The sequence below is a fragment of the Pseudoliparis swirei genome, chromosome 20, assembly GCF_029220125.1.
Source record: "Pseudoliparis swirei isolate HS2019 ecotype Mariana Trench chromosome 20, NWPU_hadal_v1, whole genome shotgun sequence".
NCBI lineage: Eukaryota > Metazoa > Chordata > Actinopteri > Perciformes > Liparidae > Pseudoliparis > Pseudoliparis swirei.
The window spans coordinates 3,353,693-3,378,667 of NC_079407.1; the positions used below are offsets into that span (position 1 = coordinate 3,353,693).

The 24,975-nt window shown below is 46.3% G+C and overlaps 1 protein-coding gene across 1 annotated transcript in view; it reads right to left on the reverse strand.

Moving 5' to 3' along the window:
* LOC130211060 (calsyntenin-2-like) overlaps positions 1–24,975 on the reverse strand; it is a 147,477-nt gene that overhangs the window by 86,130 nt on the left and 36,372 nt on the right. The window contains exon 2 of the mRNA XM_056441661.1: positions 3,120–3,242. Within this exon, the coding sequence (XP_056297636.1) occupies positions 3,120–3,242 (123 nt within the window). The remainder of the gene's footprint in view (positions 1–3,119; positions 3,243–24,975) is intronic.

Below are 24,975 nucleotides of genomic sequence, written 5' to 3' on the forward strand. Positions count from 1 at the left end.
CAAACGTAAAGATTTGACTTTTAGGGCTGGGCAACGCTTAAAAAATTTAATCGCGATTAATCGCATGATTTCCCTGATTAATCACGATTAATCGCATTTGTATACGCAAAATCCAATAATTAATTCTAAAGTAGTGTATAGCGCACTTCTATTTAAATGTTCTGCCATATGAATGAAAGTGCCATAACATTTGTTGTCCCTGTTAGAGTGCAGTTTGTCAATTCCTAGAACTTGACACTTATTTTAAATGTACTGCCATATGAACTAAAGTGCCATAAAATCTGTCAGTTATGCAGAGACACTGTGACAGAGCGCTGGAGACTGAAGCAGGGTCATTATCAAAAGCAGTCGTCTCGCAGCAGGGATCATATTTGGTGCACTATCTGTGCTCAGTGTGGTGACTTTATTTGCCACATTCCACTGCTGTGCAACTTCAGTAAAGTGTCCCGCGCACGTTTCAGCATCATGTCTCTCCTCTGTTGTCATCAGTCAGGGCGTGTGAATGCAGCGCCCACTTCTCATCAATATAATGCACAGTAACTCCGAGGTCATTGTGGTTACCGAGTGATGTCCAGTAGGGTGACCAGATTTGAGTTTGTGAAAAAGAGGACACTTCGTCTCAGGGGGCTGAGATTAAACATCTCTCTTGTTCTGCCTGTTTTGTGATATACATGCCTAAAAGGTGCCTAATATTTCTAGACTGAAATAATATCGGCATTATAATTATTATAACTATGAGGATTTTTTAGTTGCCTATTTTGTGGAGCCCCTCAGGACGTGGTGCCCTCCGCACAGCGCGTAGTGCGCTATGGGAGCGGCGGCGCTGGTCGTAGTTTATAGCACAAACAACAATGAACTAGTGGAGGCGGCGAGGTGCTCCGTGTTGCCAGATTGGAGATGGTGAAGTATCGTACCAAAGGCTCAAAATGGTTGTATTTGGAGGATAATTATCGTGTATCTGGCAACCCTGAGATCGGTCGACCAATGACTGTCCTCTAAACCGTCAGAGCTCACGTAAGAAGGGAGATACCATTTCCAAAACTTGTAAGGGGTAAATCCTAGTTTATGAAAACCCAGAGAAACACAAATATCCGACGAAGCAAAATCCCGACGTTTTTGGAATCCCTGCGGGACGCATTCTTTAGGTCTCAGAAGCAGGACATGTCCGGGGAAAGAGGACGTCTGGTCCCCCGATGTCCAGTCGTCCCCAGAGAGCAGCAGCACGTTGTGAAGCTGTCGCTTTGCAGTCCTCTCCTTTCATCCAGCTCGTGTATTCTCCGTGTGACGTGTGTCTTGAGTCTCATACCTGCCGTCATTTGTTGAGATTCTCCATGTTTGTTAAACCGCGAATGACTTTCTTTTCCGGTTCCGCAGCAAGCAGTAGCAGACTTTTACAAAATAAAAGCCTGTGAGCAACACACTTTTACAATAATAAAATAAATAATAAAACGCGTTAAAATAATTGTCGGCACACACGCACAAGTACATACACACACACACACAGACACACACGTACATACACACACGCAAAGACACAGACACACACGTACACACACACACGCACATACACACAAACACACACACACACATACACACACACACACACAGGCACATACACACACACACAGACACACCTACACACACACACACCTACACACACACACACACAGTCTCTTTCCCTCGCGCCATCCCACAGCACGCACACACACACACCTACACACACACAGTCTCTTTCCCTCACGCCATCCCACAGCACACACACCTACACACACACACACAGTCTCTTTCTCTCACGTCATCCCACAGCACACACACACACACATACACCTACACACACACACACGCACACACAGTCTCGTTCTCTCACGCCATCCATCCAGCTCAGCTCGAGGCCCTTGGTGAGTGGGCTCCAGCCCCCCCCCCCCCCACCCCATGCTGGCGGGACTCGGGCCGCCGGCAGCTAAGCTCCTCCCACAAGAGCTGGCGCCCGTTTAGAGGAGCTGGGACGGCCTGAAAGTGGGAAGAATCTTATCCGGTTTGTGTCCTCGGCCGCCGACGGGGATTATTGAGACCGCTCTGCACTCTGAATAAATATGGAATATGAGTCCGTGTGTGATGTCTGTGCTCGCTGGAAATTATTGGATTTAAATGGCGGCAGGAAAAAAAGCCGCGATGCCGCAGTTACACGAGGCCGAGTTCAGCCCCGTCACAGGGATGTCACGTGACAGCTCTGTGTGGTTGATATCCGTTAGGACACAATAACATGTCTCTAATGTTGTCACAGAAATCCATTTCATTTGAAACCTCCAAAATAAAAGCACAGGATATTTTTTGGGGGGTGAAAAAGGTGATCATATTTTTTTTAAGTCGTCATAATGTAATGGTACTACTTTATAGACATGCGGAGTGATACGAAGGCATGTGTTATCAGGGGGGGGGGGCGTGTACAGTTTTCAGTCCGCTCTTGGAGTTACCTGAATCCAGTCAGTCACGGTGTTATGTATGGTATCAGCTAAATAAAGATACTTGGAGATACAACGGGCTCGAACCCTATTATTCCATAACACTACAGCCACATGAAATGATTTTGTTCCTAATATTATAACAGAAATCCATTTCATTTTAAAACTGCAAAATAAAAGCACAGGATATTTATTTATTGTGTCTATAAAAAAAGGTCATCAAATAACTTTCAAGCCGTCAGGGGCCACATAAAATGATTTTTTTCCTAATATTTTAACATAAATCCACTTAATTTGAAACCTTCAAAATAAAAGCACAGGATTGTTCCTTAACTATCTTTTAGAAAACGTGATCATATGTCTTTAACGCCATCAGAGGCTACATAAAATTAATATGTATCTACTATTATAACATGAATCCACTTAATTTGAAACTTTCAAAACAAAAGCACAGGATATTTTTCTTAAATGTCGTTCAGAAAAGTTGATCATGTGTCTTTCAAGCCGTCAGGCGCCACGTGGTGGGCCTTGTGTTTGACACCTCCGCTTTAAAACCCGCTTTACATCCTGCAGCCTTGCATCCCCATTGACCGCCTTCGAGATAGCCCGCCCCCCAGTTGCTATAGTCACCCCTCCATCCTTTAAAATGAGCCGTACCTGCGTAGGGGACGGGGGCGTCCTTGTCCAGGGCCACCAGAGGAGGGTCCAGCAGGACCACGTCGGTGTTTTCGGCGATGACCCCGTGGTACGACGTCTCGATCCACGGCTTGTGCTTGTTCACTGTGGAGACAGGAAGGCGAGCGAGAGGGTGAGAGGGTGAGAGGGTGATAGAGAGAGACGTCTTCGGGGTTTTTCACAGCGAGACAACTTTCCATTCTCTTCTCCTCCAGCTCCTATGAGACATCATTCACATTTGGCTAATCCCCCCCCCACCCTCACTCCTCTTTTCTCTCTTTTGTTCTTCGCTTCCCTCCCAGCACTCCTCAAAGCAAAGTGGCACGCTTGATCAATGGCCACCGCGGCGCCGCCAGCAGGAAGTTAAAACAAAGTTCATGTGCCGAGGGCCTGATTAAGAGCCATAATTGAGGAACCCCCGACCCCCCGCCCCGACCCCCCCCCCCCCCCTCTTCCAAAAGAGAAGAAAGAGAAGGAAACAAGGGAGCAGAGGAAACAACTCCTTAGTGCTTTTAAACCGAAATTACACTTTGTGAAGAACATAAATATGATGTGGATTAAAAGGGAATAAAGTGCACAAGCAACTATTATAATAGAAGATTTTTAACTGGAAATAATGAGATTATCGCAAAAAAACCACGTGTAATATGTTATGGGTCTAGATTATTTTGCATTTTCTTCTTCTCTTCTACCATTTCTCTCCATCTTCTATAATGCTCAAAGTCAAACTTTGCAGGGAGAATTGTAACATATGTTAATATGATTTGTGAGAGTTTTAAACCTTTCAACATCATTACAAACAAATCATCATCCTGGAAATGCTTTTTTTTCAATCCGGACCTGAAATTCATATATCTTTTCTGCGTGGTATCTTCATTTACTTTTACCCAGTAACATATAGACTGATATGTACACATCTGAAATGTTTAAAGAGGTAAAAGTGTAAAACATTATTGAAGTAACCCTATGGTTTCAGGGACACAGCCTTTTGAGTTTGGGTATGCCATTTGTGGACCTGAAAAGTTTAATAAATCAGATTAAACAGACATGGAGAGCTGGTCTAAAGTCTAAATAGTGTTATTGAGATAATGGATAACTAATCGGAACAGGAACATGAAAGGAAGAGGACGACACCTTCCTTTGATGATGTTTTTTTGCTCGATGAAAATGAACTTTTCGGCAGAACAGGCTGCCAGGGAACCAGAATACTTCTTAAAGTTTCTTTATTCGATTACTAGTTGTGTAATTACGTGTTTGAGGACTGCGAGTCGCATGAGAAACAAACAGATGAGCCGCGTGGACGAGTCGGAGGAGATCCTTTACCACGAGTCTCTGAGGACGTGATAGATACGCAGCGGGCGACGGGGAGAATGATGCCGGAGTCCAACTTTGAATGCCAAAGCGTGGATTGATGGCTGTGCGGTAATGTCGGAGGGAAACTCGATTTATCTCATTCTTTTGTTGCCGCCAAGACGGACGAGCTCGTGTACGTGGACGAGATGCCGGGACGGAGAAATGAGCACGGACGTGGCTCCGGGATCACACGAGAAATACCAAATCAACTGTGTTATCATGACCAAATAATGTGGAACGTTAATTCCAATGAGGAGTCTGGAGACCGAGCTGGTAAACCAAATCTCCATGACCAATATTGTGAAATCTTGGGTGGATACATGAAAGAGTGAAAAAAAAGTATTTTAACTAACAATGAGAATTCAAAAGCATACAGTATATATTTATATATATATATATATATATATATATATATATATGTATATATATGTGTTCTATAATGACCCCAAATAATTAATTAATATAAGAATTAATAATAAAGTCATGGAAATTTATCATATTCATATTTACACAGTGTATATATATATATATATTTACACACTGTGTAAATACGAATATTTAAATTATATATATATATAAATTATTTAAATACGAATATATTCCTATTTACACAGTGTATATATATATATATATATATATATATATATATATAAAATATATTTCCATGACTTTTCCAAAACTTGGGGAATCTTTTCTTTTCTAAAGACTTTTCCAGGCTTAGAAATAACCATTTTTATAATTCCAGGACTTTTCCAGGTTTTCCATGACCGTAGGAACCCTGCCAGAGGAGTCGGGGTGTCGCCGGGTATCGAGCCGCCGGTGTTTAATGAACACGCCGTACGCCTCGCTGTGTGGGACTGATCCTCTGACTTAACATTGCTTTTTTCTATAGATATAAATATTAATCATTACGATTGCATTGACGGGGTCAACGACCCACAGGTCACCCCCCCCCCCCCCCCCCTACACACACACACACACACAAGCGCTTTAAGAAAATAAATACAAGTACATCAGCAAACACACGCACACACACACAATAGAAGCCGGCGCTGACCTCTGTGTGACCCCAATGTTACAGAGCAAACACCTTCAATGGCGGCTGCCGGTAAATGGCGTGCGGTCACCTCCGCCTCCTGAAACCTGGAAGGTTCGTTTGGCTGAACACGAGAAGAAGAGACGCAAGGAGGGATTTTATTTTCCCGCTTTATTATTTTCAGACGACGGCGTTTCCTGTTTCACGTGTTCAACGGGCGCCACGGAAACGTGCTCACGTGAGATTGTTAACCAGGACTCAAATACCACGACCTTTGGGTGTGTGTGTGTGTGTGTGTGTGTGTGTGTGGGGGGGGATCCTTGTACTTTGTCAGCTTGCCTTCATTTTTCGTTTTTTTCCCCTTTTACTCTTTTTTCTTCCGGCTAGACGTGCGGCGACTAAATGGCGTGCGCCGTGTTTCATGTACTAACGCTCCGTGTAAAGGCCACACAGTTATTATTATTTGGATTTATTTTCTTTTTTGTGGCCCTCCAAAGAAAAATCTATTTAATCACAGGTGTGTAGGGACAGTTATCACAACCTGTGTGTGGCGGCGGCGCCCGGCGTGCCCTTTACCGCCGCCTCACCGCCAATTAAGGGTCGTGGATTTGACTCGAGGCGCCACAACAGCTGATTAATCTCTGACCTGGGGCTGGACCACCTCCTCACGGGTCGGGTACCGCAATCTGAACAAGCCTCAGGAGGGGGAGGGGGGGGAGAGTGTGTGTGAGTGTGTGTGTGGGGGGGGCAGCTGTAATTAAAAAGACCTCTGTAGGACATTAAGCCCTGATTGATAAGGTCAACAGTCGAATACCTCAGCATAATGAAACAGAAGCAGGCGGCCGCCGACACGCAATTACACACCGCACGCCTGTGGCGGGGTGTGTGTGTGGGGGGGGAATGATGAGAAGATAAAGATATCGTTTTTTATAAAGTCCCCCCCTCCCCCACACACACACACACACTGATTCATCTCTTTTCCACCCTCCATAATTGCTCTGTAATCTTTATGATCCACAAGCGTCAAAAAAGAGATAAATTAACATTTGACATAGAAACACAGGATAAAAACTGGGAAAATGAGTATATATTTATATATATATATTTATGTATATTTATATATATATATATATATATTATTTTACATTCAGTCCAACTGAACACACACACACACACGCACACACACGCACGTACACACACCCGGCCGGCGCTTTGCAACTCCAACAAACAAAACAATGGCTTTCAGAAATATTTCTTAAACGAGAGAGGAGGATGAGGATGGGGGAGGAAGAGTCGTGTCCCCCCCCCCGCCCCCTCCAGGGAGACGTGTGTGTTCTGCATAACGATGCACAGCTAAACTAAAAGCATCCCCCAGAGGAGCCGGGAGTGGAGCTGAAAAAGCACTTTTGGTGCCAATTTTTCTTTTGGCTCTGACGTCTGCGTCTTTTATTTTTATTTTTTATTTTGTTGCAGAAACGTCGAAAAAACAAATAAAGACGGAGGGAAGTTAAAATGAACGAGATCCTGAATATGAGCTGGAAACAGTTCAAACCACTTCCACCGCGCAGTGAGAGCCTCTTGCACAACGACGGCCGGGAGTGTGTGTGTGTGCGTGTGTGTGTGTGTGTGTGTGTGTGTGTGTGTGTGTGAGTGTGTGTGTGTGTGTGTGTGTGAGTGTGTGTGTGTGTGTGAGTGTGAGTGTGTGTGTGTGTGTGTGTGTGTGAGTGTGAGTGTGAGTGTGTGTGTGAGTGTGTGTGTGTGTGTGTGTGTGTGTGTGTAAACCACACAGCTACAGCAGCCTGACCTTGGGAATGCTTCACTTTTATCGAGTCAGTCATTCTTTTAATCTTAAATGCAGAGACAAACATGGACAAACATGGACGCACACACACACACACACACACACACACACGCTCCCCAGCACTTAGTGCTCGCTGCTCCTCAGAGTGTCCGTGGTTGCTCCTGGCAGTCCGTTCCATTTGGCATCCCTCTCTGTATTATTCTCATGTCACTCTAAAAAATTGAAGTGGGCAAAGAGATGAGAGGAAGAGAGTCTCCCCACTGAGACTCTCACACACACACACACACACAAAGACACACACACAGAGTTGGAGAAGGTCAATCTTCCTTCTGTCTCCTCTCCTGTTCATCTCTCTCTCTCTCTCTCTCTCTCTCTCTGTGAGAAGAATCCACAAGTGATGAAGCGAGGAGGCGTGAAACACTTGGACTGACCCCCGTCTCTCTTTTCAGTAGCAGCAGTCGTGACTTTCCTCTCTTTGTTTTCTTTATTTTGCTCCGTGCTCTCTCTCTTCTGCGGTGAGATTTGGAAAAAGAAAAGAAAAGAAAGGAAGAAGAAGAAGAAACAACTCCCTAAAGTCTCATTCTCGTCACTGGCATAAATAAATACATCAGGAGCTGAACGCATGACCAGACTGCAGCGAGGGAGAGAGAGAAGAAAGAAGAGAGAGAGAGAGACACTCATCCATTTTTCATGGCTGCTCGCTGAGAGAGAGAGAGAGAGAGAGAGAGAGAGAGAGTTCTTTTCTCCGTGGAGGAAGCCGTCCTCCAGCGGGTCGTGTCCTCGTGTTTCCCAGGAGGTTGTTTTTATTACATTTCTTCTTCCCGCTCTCCGAGGTTCTCCCGCTCGCTGCCAATCGACCGATCCGATTGGCCGCCGCGTCCCGGCGTGATCGCACGAGGAGAACCGCGTCCTCGGTCAACGTGGAGCCGCTGTCAATCGGCGCGGGGCCTGAGGGGGCGGGGCTTCAGAGGTCGTGCAGGAGGTCAGCGTGGAGCTGACGAGGAAAGACTGCAGCTGGATCTGTTCCTGTGTGTGTGTGTGGGTGTTTGTGTGTGTTTTTGTTTGTGTTTTTGTGTGTGTGTGTATGTGTGGGCGGGTGTGTGTCAGTGTGTTTGTGTGTGTGTTCGTGTGAGTGTCTGTCTGTCTGTCTGTGTGTACACTACCGTTCAAAAGTTTGGGGTCATCCAGACAATTTTGTGTCTTCCATGAAAACTCACTTTTATTTATCAAATGAATTGAAAATTGAATAGAAAATATCGTCAAGACATTGACAAGGTTAGAAATAATGATTAATATTTGAAGTATTAATTTTGTTCTTCAAACTTCAAGCTCAAAGGAAGGCCAGTTGTACAGCTTATATCACCAGCATAACTGTTTTCAGCTGTGCTAACATAATTGCACGAGGGTTTTCTCATCAGACATTAGTCTTCTAAGGCGATTATCAAACACAATGTACCATTAGAACACTGGAGTGATGATGAAATGGGCCTCTATACACCTCTGGAGATATTTCATTAGAAACCAGACGTTTCCACCTAGAATAGTCATTTACCACATTAACAATGTAGAGAGTGTATTTCTGATTAATGTTATCTTTATTGAAAAAACAGTGCTTTTCTTTGAAAAATAAAGACATTTCTAGGTGACCCCAAACTTTTGAACGGTAGTGTATGTGTGTGTGTTTCTGTGTGTCTGTCTGTCTGTGTGTGTGTGTGTGTGTGTGTGTGTGTTTCTGTGTGTGTGTGTGTGTGTGTGCCACTATAAATCTGGATAACCTTTCAGATGATAATCTTTTCCCTGATGACGCGTCCTCCATGTTAGACGATGCTCATTGAGACAGAGGGCTGGAAAATACAGCCAATCAGGGCTCAGGGTGACCTCATCGGGTTCTGGGTGACCTCGTAGGATTCTGGGTTTGGCCGTGGGGGTCTCGGGGTCTAAATCCCCCATGAGCCCTGACGGGAACAATCTATATCATATAAATGTTCTCACACTCACCAGCTGTCCATCATGAGGTCAGCTGGTCTCTGCTGGCCAATAGAATCGTCCCGCTGAAGGCTCTTTGTGTTAAATGACTCTCTACCTCCAGTGTGACGCCCCCCCCCCCCCCCCCCGTCTACACTCAGGCCGATCGATCAGCTTCATCAGCTCATTCCATCAGCCTCATTAGCCTCCACCTCGTCCTCCTCCTCCACCTCCTCTACACCTCCACTCCTCTCTTTCACCACCACTGCCTCCTCCTCATCCACCTCCTCCTCTTCCTCCTTTACCACTTCCTTTACCACCACCATGCACCACCTCCACCACCACCTTATCCTCCACCACCTCCACCACTAACAGATGGTCCCATTCCACCACCTGTGGGCAACTGAAGCTTCTCTTGAACCCCAGACCTTCAGAGTTCATCTCCTCCGCCGGTCGTTTGCTTTTCCACGCCGTCGCCTCGGGCCGCCGCCAAAGCGGCGAGGAGTCTCGGAGGAACCCGACGTCCTCGTCGGCGACTTTGATAGCCGGCCGCTATCGTTCATCAAAAACCGACTCTCGCGAAACCCAGGCGGCCGTTATCTGCATTTCTCTGACAGGCGGATCAGTTTGAAGCATCACGGCGAGTCGGAGCAGCAGACGGAGCGCCGGCCGGCGGCCGCCGAGCGAACCGCCGAGCGAGGAGACGAGCGAGGAGACGAGCGAGGAGACGAGCAAGGAGACGAGCGAGGCTTAACGAGTACCTCCCAAAAAACAAGTTATCCGGGCCGCTGCCCGTCAAGGATTTATGAAAGTCGCACGAAAAAATAAAAACGCTCGCTCGGCAGAATTCGTGGGAGAAATGTTCGACTGAGAGGAAAACGTCCCGTCTTATCTTCAGGTATGAAAAACAAACCTCATTTCTTTTTGGGGAGGGGGGGATTAATCATTTCTCTTTCCCCCTCCCCCCCTCCCCCTCTCTCCTTCTTGCACCAGCCTCATCTTTAATATCTCGGATATATATATATATATATATATAAATATATATATAAAAATAGATATATTATATATATATATATAAATACAAATTATATATATATTTATATATATATATATATATATATATATTCGTTCCACGCTGTCAGGCAATTCCTGCCTATCCGCGGCTGAAAAGTGTCTGTGCTTGGCTGATAAGAGACTGAAGGCCTGCTGTCCACATAGGAGGAGGAGGAGGAGGAGACCGAGAAAGAATAAGACTTACACTATTTAGGTATCATTTGTCGAGCAGAGCCAGCGGGGTTGGTGGCTTTGTGACCTAACTAGCGAGACACTTACACACTCCCGGCCTCGACTGGAGTGGACACATTAACACTGATGTTTGGAAGAGCTCCCGTGAGGCACTCCACTCGTCTGGAAGGAGAATTACTACATAAGAAGAAAAATCTCTCTCTTCCTCCTCCCCGGTCACACGCCGCTGATGGCATATCAGTGGAGGAAGATGAATCATTTGCATTTACATCAAATGGTGATGAGGGGAGAGGGAGAGGAAGAACGAGGGAGGGTTGAAGGTCAAGTTGTACTTCATAGAGGAGACACTCATCCTCTCTGGGGGGGAGATAAAGGAAGCTGCCCTGGAAAGTTCAGAGCTGGAGGAGAGAGGGGGGGGGGGGGAGAGAAGGAGGAGGGGGAGGGGAACATAGTGGAAGCGTAATGAACTGATGGAGTCATTCTGTGCCCGGGCAATATATATATATATATATATATATATAGAAATATGCATATATATACATATATATAAATATGTATATATATGCATATGCATATTTCTATAAATATATATATATACATATATAATATATACAAAATATTTATATATATCTATATCTATATAAACATATTTATATAGATATAGATATATTTATATGTATATATATTTATAGAAATATATATTTATAGAGAGAGAGAGAGTAATAAGATGAAAAGTCAGATGTAAAGTTTAAGATATTTCAGGTTGCTCTGTAAAAATCTTTCAACTGCAGAAAGTTATTTTTTTTTTTATCAAGCCCAGAAAGCCCAAAATGTTATGCTGAGTTTAATTAGTTTTTACATCAACAAGCTGACCCGCTGACAAAATGATCAACAACCTGGAAGGAGATTAAGCTTTCAGTTTGAACTGCCACACGGAATATGCCCACACACACACACACACACACACACACACACACACACACACACACACACACACACACACACACACACACACACACTCGCAAACACAGACTTGTGTTCAGTCTGTGCCCTTTGCTGAGGTTCCCCGCTATGCTACATGGAGCCCAATGCTCTCCCCCCCCTCACACACACACATAGATCTCTATGTATCAGACAGAATAAACCACATCGACTGTCTCCACCGGGGGTTTTCAGGATCGCGTAGAGAGGGCGGAAATTATAAAGTTTACGGCAAGACGACTTTAATCACAGCCCAGATACACATTAAACTCATCCTGAGGTGCATCATCATCATCATCATCATCATCATCGTGTTCAACGGGGTCGGTTCCATGTGCTCCGTGTCCCCGGCTGTGAGGTTAAAGTCTGTGTAAATTAATTAGAGGACGTGGCGTTCGTTTTTCCACGCCATCGTTATGGAAACGCAGAGCGTCGTGCATTGTCTCAATGGAGACCAAAGAAAGCTTTTTGCTTTAATTGTAAAGAAAATAATATCGCCAACAGCACCATCATCATCATCATCTTCATCCTCAACACGGAAACCAGGCACCTGTCCCTGAACGCATCATGAGCCCGGTCCACATGGACGAAGAGGGGGATTCTGGGACATATTTCTATATTTCATATTTCCTGAGTTTGTAGAGCGAGCGATCCGCCGGCTGATCCCGTTAACAGCTGATCCACGGTCGCCCGTGGTTACCGTGTGCACGATAATATATATTTAAAATATGCTTTCACAACGACTCCACATGCTCCGCTGCCGTCACCGCGGGCAACGAGTCACTAATTGAGATGAAGCACCGGCGATGTCTCTGTCCACGCCGTGATGTTTAACATTCGTGATGTCTGACTACGGACGATGTCATCACGAGTAGCATGAGGTCATCATGAGTAGCAGAAGGTCATCATGAGGAGCATGAGGTCATCATGAGGAGCATGAGGTCATCATAAGTAGCATGAGGTCATCATAAGTAGCATGAGGTCATCATGAGGAGCATGAGGTCATCATGAGGAGCATGAGGTCATCATGAGGAGCATGAGGTCATCATAAGTAGCATGAGGTCATCATGAGGAGCATGAGGTCATCATAAGTAGCATGAGGTCATCATGAGGAGCATGAGGTCATCATGAGGAGCATGAGGTCATCATAAGTAGCATGAGGTCATCATGAGGTCATCATGAGGAGCACGAGGTCATCATGAGTAGCATGAGGTCATCATGAGGAGCATGAGGTCATCATAAGTAGCATGAGGTCATCATGAGGAGCATGAGGTCATCATGAGGAGCATGAGGTCATCATGAGTAGCATGAGGTCATCATGAGGAGCATGAGGTCATCATGAGTAGCATGAGGTCATCATGAGTGGCATGAGGTCATCATGAGGAGCATGATGTCATCAATCGACTCAGCATGAGGTATGTGTGTGTGTGTCATCTTTGTGTGTCATCATGAGGACATGAGGTCATTGAGTAGCACGACATTCAGACCGTGACCTTTAGTTCGTGACATTGAGACCGTGACCTTCAGACTGTGACCTTCAGACTGTGACCTTAGACTGTGACCTTAGACTTTGACCTTAGACTGTGACCTTCAGACCGTGACCTTCAGACTGTGACCTTAGACTGTGACCTTAGACTGTGACCTTAGACTGTGACCTTAGACTTTGACCTTAGACTGTGACCTTAGACTTTGACCTTAGACTGTGACCTTCAGACCGTGACCTTCAGACTGTGACAAGGGCTTGACGTGACATTCAGACCGTGACCTTAGACTCTGACATTCAGACTGTGACCTTCAGACAGTGACCTTCAGACTGTGACCTTAGACTGTGACCTTAGACTTTGACCTTAGACTGTGACCTTCAGACCATGACCTTCAGAACGTGACCTTCAGACTGTGACCTTAGACTTTGACCTTAGACTGTGACCTTCAGAATGTGACCTTCAGACCGTGACCTTCAGACCGTGACCTTCAGACTGTGACCTTCAGACCAAGACCTCCAGACCGTCACATTCAGGCCATGACCTTTAGACCGTGACCTTCAGTATGTGACCTTAGACTGTGACCTTAGACTGTGACCTTCAGACCATGACCTCCAGACCATCACATTCAGGCTGTGACCTTTTGACCGTGACGTCCAGACCGTCACATTCAGGCCGTGACCTCCGGACCGTGACATGGAATATTTCTCTGTTTTGGCGATGAGGGAGCTGAAGGCGATTTTACCCGACGACCTACACGTCCGACCTTCCGTAGGACCGGGAGCTTTGGGCAGTGACAGGATCTGGAGCCCAAATATGAGCTTGTGTGAGGTGGCGAGGGAGAAAACAATATACCTCCTCTGGCTTGAGAAACAACCCCCTCCTCCTCCTCCTCCTCCTCGGAGAAGCATCAGGAAATGAATGGACGGCCTCCAGATGAAGGCGGAGGCTAAGCGGCCTTCAAGTCCCTCGTTCTCATTAATCCGCCGCCTATCAGCCAATTAGGCGGCGACTAATCAATTAAAATCCAATAATTGTCAAGCAAGCCACGACCAATCAGCTCCGTGATGGAAGGGTCCTCGGTCTCGGGCATCGGGCCTATTCCTGTCGCGATAACAAGAAGGAGAGGGCGAGGAAGAGAGAGGAGGAAGAGAGAGGTCGCTCCCAAGGACCGGAGAGAAGCAGCCGAGCTAAAGACGGAAGATAAGAACGGAGGGGGGAGAACCAGCTCTGTGGATATGGTGCTGAGGCTCCAGACGCCATCTGGAACCCAACATGGTTCTCCAGGGTGACGCAACAGAAGAACCGTTTCTGGTTCCACAAAGACCGTTTCGAACCAGGGTTCTCTAAAGAACCATTTCCTTAAAGAGTTCTTCAAAGAAACTATAAAGGTGCCTTAAAGAACCTTTAAAAAATGGTTCTCTGAGACACCTTCAGGAGGTGATGGTTCTTCGTAAAACCACGAAGAGTTTTAAAGAAACATTTAAGAACCATGATTTTTTGTTGTTTGTCTTCCACCTTTTTTACCCCCAGACTCCTCTGGTTGTATAGAAGTCTATCCTTCAATGTGTTAAAGCTGCATTCTCTCTACTGACCACCAGGGGTGACTCCTCTGGTTGTATAGAAGTCTATGCGTCATGTGTTGAAGCTGCATTCTCTCTCCTGACCACCAGGGGGCGACTCCTCTGGTTGTATAGAAGACGTCTGGAGATGTATGAAGACAATGAAAATAAATGAAAACGCACAACGAGATCATGAAGACGAGAAGGAGATAACCGAGCCGCTTTTGATTGTTCTTAACGAGATTAACGGTTTCGAGGAACCCTAACGAGGTGTGTGTGTGTGTGTGTGTGTGTGTGTGTGTCATTATACCTGGTGAGAGAGTCTATTAGGGGTGGATAAGAGCCGACGCTGGCAAGTATCCCCTGATACCCCCTCACTGCTGCTAGAATCGCACCTCTCCCTTTCTGTCTCTCTCTCCCCTCATCCCTCCATCATTTTGTGTTATCGCTGCGGCGGCCTAACGATGATGAAGCTGTGGACTCAGCAGAGGAGTCAGAGGGAGCATTACCTGTGTTACACACACACACACACACACACATCTGGTGTAATGCTGCCGGGGCAAAGCAGTGTGGGTTTATGCTCCGGCTATCAGCGTCATTATCAGCGCCGCCTAATAGCTCAGTTAGAGCTACGTGGTAATGTGTGTGTGTGTGTGTGTGACAGGATTACGGGTTGGATCAGAACCCGAGGGGGGGGGGGGGGGCTCTGTCACATTTGTGTCCTTGGAAAAATAATCAATTCATCGCTTTTTGGACGTGGACAAAGAAGAAGAAAAAAGAAGCGAGGTGGTTGGGGGGAGAAAAAAGGGGGAGGGGCCCAGAGACAAGGGCAGACAGCCAAAGGGGCGGAGCTTATAGGCTCCATGCACAAAGCAGAACAGGCAGGAAAAATATATATATCAATATCAATATATATACACATATATTATTACTATTACTATTATTATTATAATTGGCCTGAGGCCAGGGAGACGCTGTGACGATGAAGAGGAGGAAGGCGGAGCTACGGGACCGACTGCAGCGTCACGAGCTCGCCATTTAACGTGATAACACGTTGATGCTAAGCGGTTGGGCGTGAGACGGGAGTCTCTCACATGACGCATGAGTCTGATGGCTTTACGGTGAAACACACTATTTGCACTTTCGGCCCCCGTAGGCGCCGAGGCCTCATAATCATAGTCGCCCTCCGTTAATTACAGCCTCCGGTTTAATTGCCGTTGCTTAATATAAATAATAACACATTTATTTGCACACACACGGTTGACAAAATCTGATTAACTGCTAACCGAGGCGCCAATTATGGATATTATTATAATTGGAGGGCAGAAGTGAGTATCCGTAAAGTAACATGATAATCACGCTCCATACACGTGAATACAGGAGATGCTAATGCAGCAGCTTATTACATAATGATGACATCATGTACTGTTCATGGGTTTACACTCATGTCATGTAAAAGTACAAATATTATTTTTTGGGGCTTATTTGTGCTCTTTTTGTATTATTTAGCCCTTTTTTTGCCATATCTGTGCAGGCGTATGTATGTGTGTGTGTGTGTGTGTGTGTCTCTGTGTGTGTTCCTGTTTGTCTGTCTGTGTGTGTGTGTGTGTGTGTGTGTGTGTGTGTGTGTGTGTTGCGAGCATCTTATGAACTCACTCCGGTGGCTGAAGTTGGAAATGAGAATCCCAGTAAACACTGTGTGTGTGTGTGTGTGTGTGAGTTCTGGTTCAGTAGAAGAGTTTTGGGAGGTTAGCCATCTTTTTTTCCACATGCCAAAACACAGAGGTCAAATCCAGAGGTCACGACCTCGGAGCTCCTGGAATAAACACAATGATGTTTATTCCATATGAATGTTGTGGGTTGAAAAAGAGTCATGCAGATGTACAGGTGTGTGTGTCTGTCTGTGTGTGTGTGTGTGTGTGTGTGTGTGTCTGTCTGTGTGTGTGTGTGTGTGTGTGTGTGTCTGTCTGTGTGTGTGTGTGTGTGTGTGTTTATGTACATATATAGACGTCTGAGGTGACCTCTTTTTATCTTCTTTTTTTTCATAATTCCGGATAGAAAAACACGGGAACGCGTGAGCTCATGCAATGAACACTTTAAAGCCGGAAAACCAGCGCACGCATCCGGTAAAAAGTCCTGGAGGGAGTCCTGCTTGGTCAAACTCTGTGAGATGTGTTGACCTAGTACTGAGTGTGTGTGTGTGTGTGTGTGTGTGTGTGTGTGTGTGTGCGCGTGTGTAGTTGTGTGTGTGTTAAATAGAGAGAGAGAGAGAAACACCACAAGTCTGGGTTCTTTGAGTTACAGCCTGTGTGTGTGACAAAACGCTATTATATATCTGTGTGTGTGTGTGTGTGTGTATCCAGGCCTCAGTGCAGTGGGGAGCGGCATCATTCCATAACAATAAGCCAGAGTCATAACTAGCACACGCCTCTTCAAATGACATCAAGAGGATTTTCTATCAGACACACACACACTCTAGGCCTAGAGGACACACACACACACACACACACACAAGAACACCGGATGATGGGGATGAAGGCGAGATGGCGATGACAGAGAGAGAAGGTCAACGTCAATGAGAAAGCGAGACAATGGAGACGAATGACCGGAGACAAATCCAGAAATAGAAGAGAAAAGAACAAGCAGGCGACCAGGTGTGTCCTCAAGTGTGCATTCTCTCCACTGACCACCAGGGGGCGACTCCTCTGGTTGTATAGAAGTCTATATAGTGACTCTACTTCTCTTGATGTATTCCCTCATAACGTCTGAGGTGCTCTTTTATCTTCTTTAAATTTTCATAATTGGATGGCCGGAGACCAGACCATGAAGAACGCTTTAAAGCGGAGCTCAAGCGCGCACATGTATTAGTCCTGGACGGAGCCTGCTTGGCAAATTTAAAGTGTTGACCACTACGTTGTATGTGCAGGGCGGCTGAGTGGTGCTGTCAATGCAGTTGGTGTTAAATAGTGATGCCCTCACAGTCTGGGCCTCTGTGAGCGCCTATGTAGTGTGCACAAATCGCTAATTACATTCTTGGTCTTGTTGTGTTTCCATCAATGCAGTGGGAGCGAAGGCATTCACTTGCCCAACAAGCCAGAGGTCAAACTAGCACCGACGCCTCAATGTACATCAAGAGGATTTTTCTATTTTCCCCAGACAGTTGTTCCGTGAGGACACACACACACACACACACACTTAGCAACAGAAAGTGAATGATGGGTTGCATGAAGTGCGAGAGGCTTATGACAGATATGAGATGACAATCAATAAAACGTGTTCAAATGGAGACATGACCGGAGACAATGTAGAAAGTAAACGACAGCAGGCACGCATGTGTCCTAAGTGTGATTCTTCCAACACCGAGAGAACTGTGAGGCGTATAAGTGCTCTATTTTTTGATGTATCCCTCGTGGAATATGTATAATTGATGAGTTTGTCTTTCTAGTGTTCAAGTCTTCTACACAGCATGATGTCAGTCATTGATATTAGTGGTCTGTAGAGTCATTACAGCTCATGAACAGTGGGTACGCTCTTGCAATAAAGAGTCTTTAATATATAGTGTATCCATTCAACGGTGTGATTTTTATCAGAAACAAACTAAGTGTTAGCGCACATTTCCACATGGACAAACACCGAGGGGCGACTGCCCGGTGTACGAAGAAACGGTGCATTCAATGAGTTGGTGCATTATAAAAGAGGGCATTGTGGTTGAAAAGTCACGCAGTGTCAGCTGCTGACCTCGGGACCTACTTTGTCGAGTTGCACCTCGTCTGGGGGGGTTTGAAATGTCATAAAACGTTCTTTAAGGTCCTTTTTCGTTCGTTCCGGCCGTCGCATTGACACATGGCGTTCTAGACTCATCTGCTGAATCGCTCATCAGAATGGCGAGGAAGCACCGCAGAGGTCCGGAGAGCGGGGAAAAAGACCTAGAAGGAGCACGGAGCGCAGCTGTGCATGCTCGCCCATTACGGATGTGGCTATTTTTGTATGTAGTGTGCTCTAGGGTGTTTGGATCAAAGTGCGAGCACACAAAACGACAAGTGGGGAGGACTCAATGAGTTAAACGTTGAAAATAGTGGTTCGCCCATGATGTGCAGACGCCTCAGTGCAAGTGGGATAACCGAAAGATCACCAACACAAAACCGAGTCACAAATCCAGTCAGGTGTTCAGTGCTTCCAGCTCAACGGTTTTTGCAAGTCACGACACACTCAACGTTACAGACCAACGTAACGTCCGCACGACAAGGAACCAACGGATAGGCGGTCGTGAAAAGCGAGTACGCGGAGAATCAATAAATTTTGAAAACTTGTTGTTTTTCAGAAGTTATTTACCAGTGAGGACTAACGAGGACAACTGCAGGGAGACGGGTATGAGATGAGACTGACATCTTCAGAGGCCTGAAGGACAGTGAAGAAGAGACTGACATGGTGGTGGTCATGGCGGGGAAGGACAGGTGAATCGACTGATGACCACCAGGGGGCGACACCGGTGAAGACAGTCAAGGTGAGCTGCAGTTGTCCATGAGCCGCGAAAGGGGGAAGGGAAATACAGTCTGGTCAGAGTGTATGAGGATCTAAAATGGACTGACGAGGTGGCGTGGTCAAGTGCTTCTCGTACTGACCCCCAGGGGGACTCATCTGGTTTAGTAGCTCGGTGAAGTGACAGTGAAGGGAAGGCTGACCTCTGGATGAGTGCAGTGTTACAAGCGACATGAAAAACACTGAACACAGGGGGAAGCTTCTCGAAAGCCTTGTTGAGAGTCACAGTGCGAGCGTCAGTGTCGCCCTGCCCTCACTGACCGCTGCACACCGTGTGTCCTCCATCTAGGGACTCAAAGTCACGAACATGGTGAAGAAAGCCTGATTCAGAAATAGACTCCAGCCGAGCGCCTGGATTGTCGCCCATTTGTGAAGGCGTTTATTGAGGGGCCAATCAGGCCAATAAAGGCCCCAAAGACGACATTTATTCATGAACAAACAGTCTCCAGAAAACCTGAGCCGTCTGGTATTATTTAAATCACTTTTATTATTACACTAACTCCCGGTGCATTTATCTGTACCTCCAGCCCCCTGACGTCCGACCATCATTTATCACTTTAAGCGAAAGACCCCAGAACATCGGGGTAAGGGACTCAGGAATTACATGAGGGGAGACATATGAGCGAGGGCATATTCTCGAGCTTAAAGGCTCCGGAAATGTGCATCGCCAGGTCAAAAGGCCCGCTCGAGCTGTGACGGTTCTAGACAGTATGATATAGTGAGGGTTTCATCGCCCAATGTGCAACACTCATCGAGCGATCAACACCGGACACACACACGGACGCACTATAGACACTCAGAGGAAATTTTGGAAAAAAACCTTGTTGGTTTTTCAGAAGTTTATTTACCGAGTGAGGGACTAACGAGGAAATGGGCTGCAGGTGAGACGGTTATGAGGATGAGACTGACGAGGTGGGCGTGGTCAGAGGCCGGTGAGAGGACAGGTGAAGGGAATGAGACTGACGAGGTGGGCGTGGTCAGAGGCCGGTGAGAGGACAGGTGAAGGGAATGAGACTGACGAGGTGGGCGGTCAGAGGCCGGTGAGAGACAGGTGAAGGGAATGAGACTGACAAGGTGGGCGTGGTCAGAGGCCGGTGAGAGGACAGGTGAAGGGAATGAGACTGACGAGGTGGGCGTGGTCAGAGGCCGGTGAGAGGACAGGTGAAGGGAATGAGACTGACGAGGTGGGCGTGGTCAGAGGCCGGTGAGAGGACAGGTGAAGGGAATGAGACTGACGAGGTGGCGGTCAGAGGCCGGTGAGAGGACAGGTGAAGGGAATGAGACTGACGAGGTGGGCGTGGTCAGAGGCCGGTGAGAGGACAGGTGAAGGGAATGAGACTGACGAGGTGGGCGTGGTCAGAGGCCGGTGAGAGGACAGGTGAAGGGATTGAGGCTGAGCAGCATCTGGAATGACGTGGCAGTCAGTCTAACAAGCAGACGGGATGAAAACACTAATAAAAAGAAGGTGTGGAGCTAAATTGTTCCGAAATGTCTTCTTTTTGTTGACGAGTCAGCAGTGGCAGAGCGTCCGTGTCGTCCCCCCCCCGTCCCCCCCACAGGTGACCCGCTGCACACCTGTGTCCTCCACAGACCTCCACACAGTCAACAACACGGTGAAGAAAGCCTCGACTCTCTGAACCACGTGACCCTCTCCTAGTCCCGTCAGCAGCGTGGGCGCCGCCGCCCCCCCCCCCCCCCCCATTCCAGTGAATGGCGTTTGATTGAAGGGGCCGCAATCAGGCCAATAAAGGCTCATTGTGCGTCACATTTTATTTTTCATTGAACAAACAAGTCTCCCAAGAAAACCCCGCTGAGCCTTCTGTGTTATTATTTAAATAACAACTTTTATATATTTGACATCTTAATCTTTTTTCCCTTTGGTGCTTATTTTTTTATTTCTCTCAACGCCTCCATTTGCCCCCCCCCCCCCCCCGTCCGTCCGTCCGTCCATCATTTATGCCACTTTTGAAGCGGTAATAGACCTCTCCAGTAATCATTCGATAGGACTCAGGAATTACATGAGGGGAACATATGAGGGGGGGGGGGGGGGGCGTACAATGGCTCTCGAGGACTTAAAGGCCCAAATTAGACATCCGTCAGGTGCACAAAGGGCCGTCGAGCTGCTGATCGGTTCTATTGAGAGAATATGAAATATTAAAGTCCTGCAGGAGTTCTCAATCAAAACGCTCACACACACACACACACACACACACACACACACACACGGCCACCTATAGGTGCATCTGCGGATGAGAGGACAATTTAGAGAGTGGTCATCCATCAGCCCCCCGGGTACAGGGCTGTGGATGGTGATTATAGGGGGGGGGGGGGGTATCACTTCTCCTGATTGATCCTCTCTCCCCTCCGGGTCACAGTTCATCCGTGTGACCGGTGCACACCGCTCACGTGGCAAAAAGTCCAGAGCCCATCAATCTATAGCACGTCTGGCGAGTGTGTATTAGTATTAGTGTGTGTGTGTGTGTGTGTGTGTGTCAGACTTTTCCTCATCCAGATTTTTTTTTTCCCGAGGCGCTAAATAATTCAGCGATCCGCTTCTCACTGCTCAATATATTAGAGGAAGTATCGAAATGTTGAAATTGAGGAGGAGAGGTGGAGGAGAGTAGAGCAATAACACTCCCTCGGTGCCTCCTATATATCGGTCTTCTTCACCTCCATTTTTTTTCTTCCTCCAGCTGCTGCCTCCTCTCCTTTAGTCTGACCCGTTTTACTGTGTGTGTGTGAGTGTGTGTGTGTGTGTGTGTGTGTGTGTGTGTGTGTGTGTGCGCACGAGGCCGAGAACAAGGACGCCCGTGTGTATGTCACCGCTGCTTCAAGCAGGAGCTCGATTCACACACTCAAGCCCAGTTCGTCGAGTGTGTGTGTGTGTGAGTGTGAGTGTGTGTGTGAGTGTGTGTGTGTGTGTGAGCGTGTGTGTGTGAGTGTGTGTGTGTGCCGCCGCGGCTCTTGGTTGTTTTCATCTTTTTTTTCTTCTACCCCGCAGGTTTTTTGAAGCGTTAGCGACAAAACACGACGACACGAGACGTGACCTTTCGCTGTCGTCGAGTGTCGGGACAAGGACCGCGCGGGGGGGGGGGGGGTGGTTACCATGGCGACGACGGTTCCGGTCACACGGCTAACTATAGACCAGATTTTGCGCAGCCCGTTGAGAGGGATCGCCGACCTGGCCTTGTGTCGAATCTGGCACGCCGTGTGTGTGTGTGTGTGTGTGTGTGTGTGTGTGTGTGTGTGTGTGTGTGTGTGTGTGCGTGTGTGTGTGTGTGTGTGTGTGTGCACCCCCACCAGAGACCAGGACACAGGGTCGTTTATGCTAAACAGTGAGAAATAAAAACGGATTGTTCTAAGATGTGAGAGCCTCGAACGCCCGGCGAGAGAATCGGGGATTATCCCGGTGTGTGTTTGTTGGTTTGTTTGTTTGTTTGTTTGTTTGTTTACCGTCAACATGTCCGAACAAATCTCGCCCACCGGCACTTTTCCGACGTTACAGGTCCACCACGTCTTCTTCTTCTTCTTCTTCTTCTTCTTCTTCTCTGTTCATGATGAAACGAGTGTGGTGTTTTGGTGTGTCTGTCTGTGTGCGTGTGTGTGTCTGTGTGTGTGTGTGTGTGTGTGTGTGTGTGTGTGCGCGCCTCCTCATCTTGTTTTCTCCACCGTCTCTGTGCTCGGTGCCCAAGAGGAGTCTCTCCTCTCAGGGTGAATGGCTCTGTGATCTCTCCTGGCATCCATCTTCCAGGCGGCGCTCCGGGCTGACACACACACACACACACACACACACACACACACACACACACACACACACACACACACACACTCATACACACACACACAATGGGAACGCTCGGGGCTCACCTCTCGCCTCCTGCTGACTCAAGTCAAACCCAAAAGTTTCATCTTCTCGCACCCCGCTCGAGTGAGTCTTTACTTAGGAACACACATGCACTCACACACACACACACACTCACACACACACACACACACACACTCACACACACACACACACACACTCATACACACACACACAATGGGAGCTGGGAGCTACCTCTAGCACTGCTGCTGACTCAGTCAAGCCAATTTTCATCTTCTCACTTTTTCCCCGCTCAGTGAGTCTTTGCCAAGACACACTCACACACACTCACACACACACACACACACACACACACACACACACACACACACTCATACACACACACACAATGGGAACGCTCGGGGCTCACCTCTCGCCTGCTGCTGACTCAAGTCAAACCCAAAAGTTTCATCTTCTCGCACCCCGCTCGAGTGAGTCTTTACTTAGGAACACACACTCACACACACTCACACACACACACACACACACACACAATGGGAAAGTGTGTTTTTGCTCCATCCGCCCATCCCTGCAGACAATCTCCACATCGCACACAAACAAGCCGTATCGCTCTCTCCACTCGCATTCATGTGTTTACAGGCAACCCCACGTATAAGGGGGGGGGGGGGGGAGTAAATGTAAACGAACATGCTCAGATTACCGATACGTGAAACTGCTCACTGCTTATCTCGCCTGGAAAGAAACACGCGCCGGATGAATTTGCAATTCCAAAAAAATAAAAAACTGTGAGATATGGAAATCCCCCACAGCGCCATCTTTGATTCACACCCAATGAGCACGGCCTGGCGGGAGTACGGTGGCCATGATGACCCAAAAAAACAACAACGTTGAATGCAAGAGAACACACATAATATAATATATTATGTTATATTATATTATATTATGTTATTATATATTATCTTATATTATATTATGTCATGTTATATTATGTTATATTATGTTATATTATATTATATTATGTTATAATACATTATATTATATTATGTCATGTTATATTATGTTATATTATATTATGTTATAATATATTATTTTATATTATATTATGTCATGTTATATTATGTTATATTATGTTATATTATATTATATTATGTTATAAATAATATATTATCTTATATTATGTCATGTTATATTATGTTATATTATGTTATATTATATTATATTATGTTATAATATATTATATTATATTATGTCATGTTATATTATGTTATATTATGTTATAATATATTATATTATATTATGTCATGTTATATTATGTTATATTATATTATATTATGTTATAATATATTATCTTATATTATATTATGTCATGTTATATTATGTTATATTGTGTTATATTATATTATGTTATAATATATTATATTATATTATGTTACGTTATGTTATATTATATTATGTTATATTATGTTGTTATGTTATGTTATGTTATATTATGTTATGTTATGGTATGTAATGTTATATTATATCATCACAGCCTCTAGTTCCCCACACACATAACATGGAGGCCGACTGTAAACAAAAATAAACTGTGTGCGCCGGGCGCCACCTCGCCGATGCTATTAACGGAAAACAGCGTCCGACTTTGATAGGGCCGGCAATGCATGATGGGAGAGAGAGAGCGCCTCTCTCTAACGCGCCGTGAGAGGCGTAAAGTGGAGAGGAAAGAGAGACTGAAGTGTCCCGGAGACACGAGAGAGCCTGAAGAGGCTTTTAGTCCGACTCCTTACCGCGAGGAGGCCGTAATGGGCAAGAAGGACCCGCAAGAAGGGGAGTGCAGGAGACGCCATTGCACTAAATACATCTGTGTGTGTGCGTGTGTGAGTGTGTGAGTGTGGTTATGGATCTCGAGGAAATGCAGGATGAGTCCTCGAGCACCACTCCCCTGCAGATCTCTCATATTCATATATGCATCAGATGTAGAGGACACGCACACACACGCACGCACACGCACACACGCACACACGCACACACACTAACGGCAGCTTGGCCTCTGAA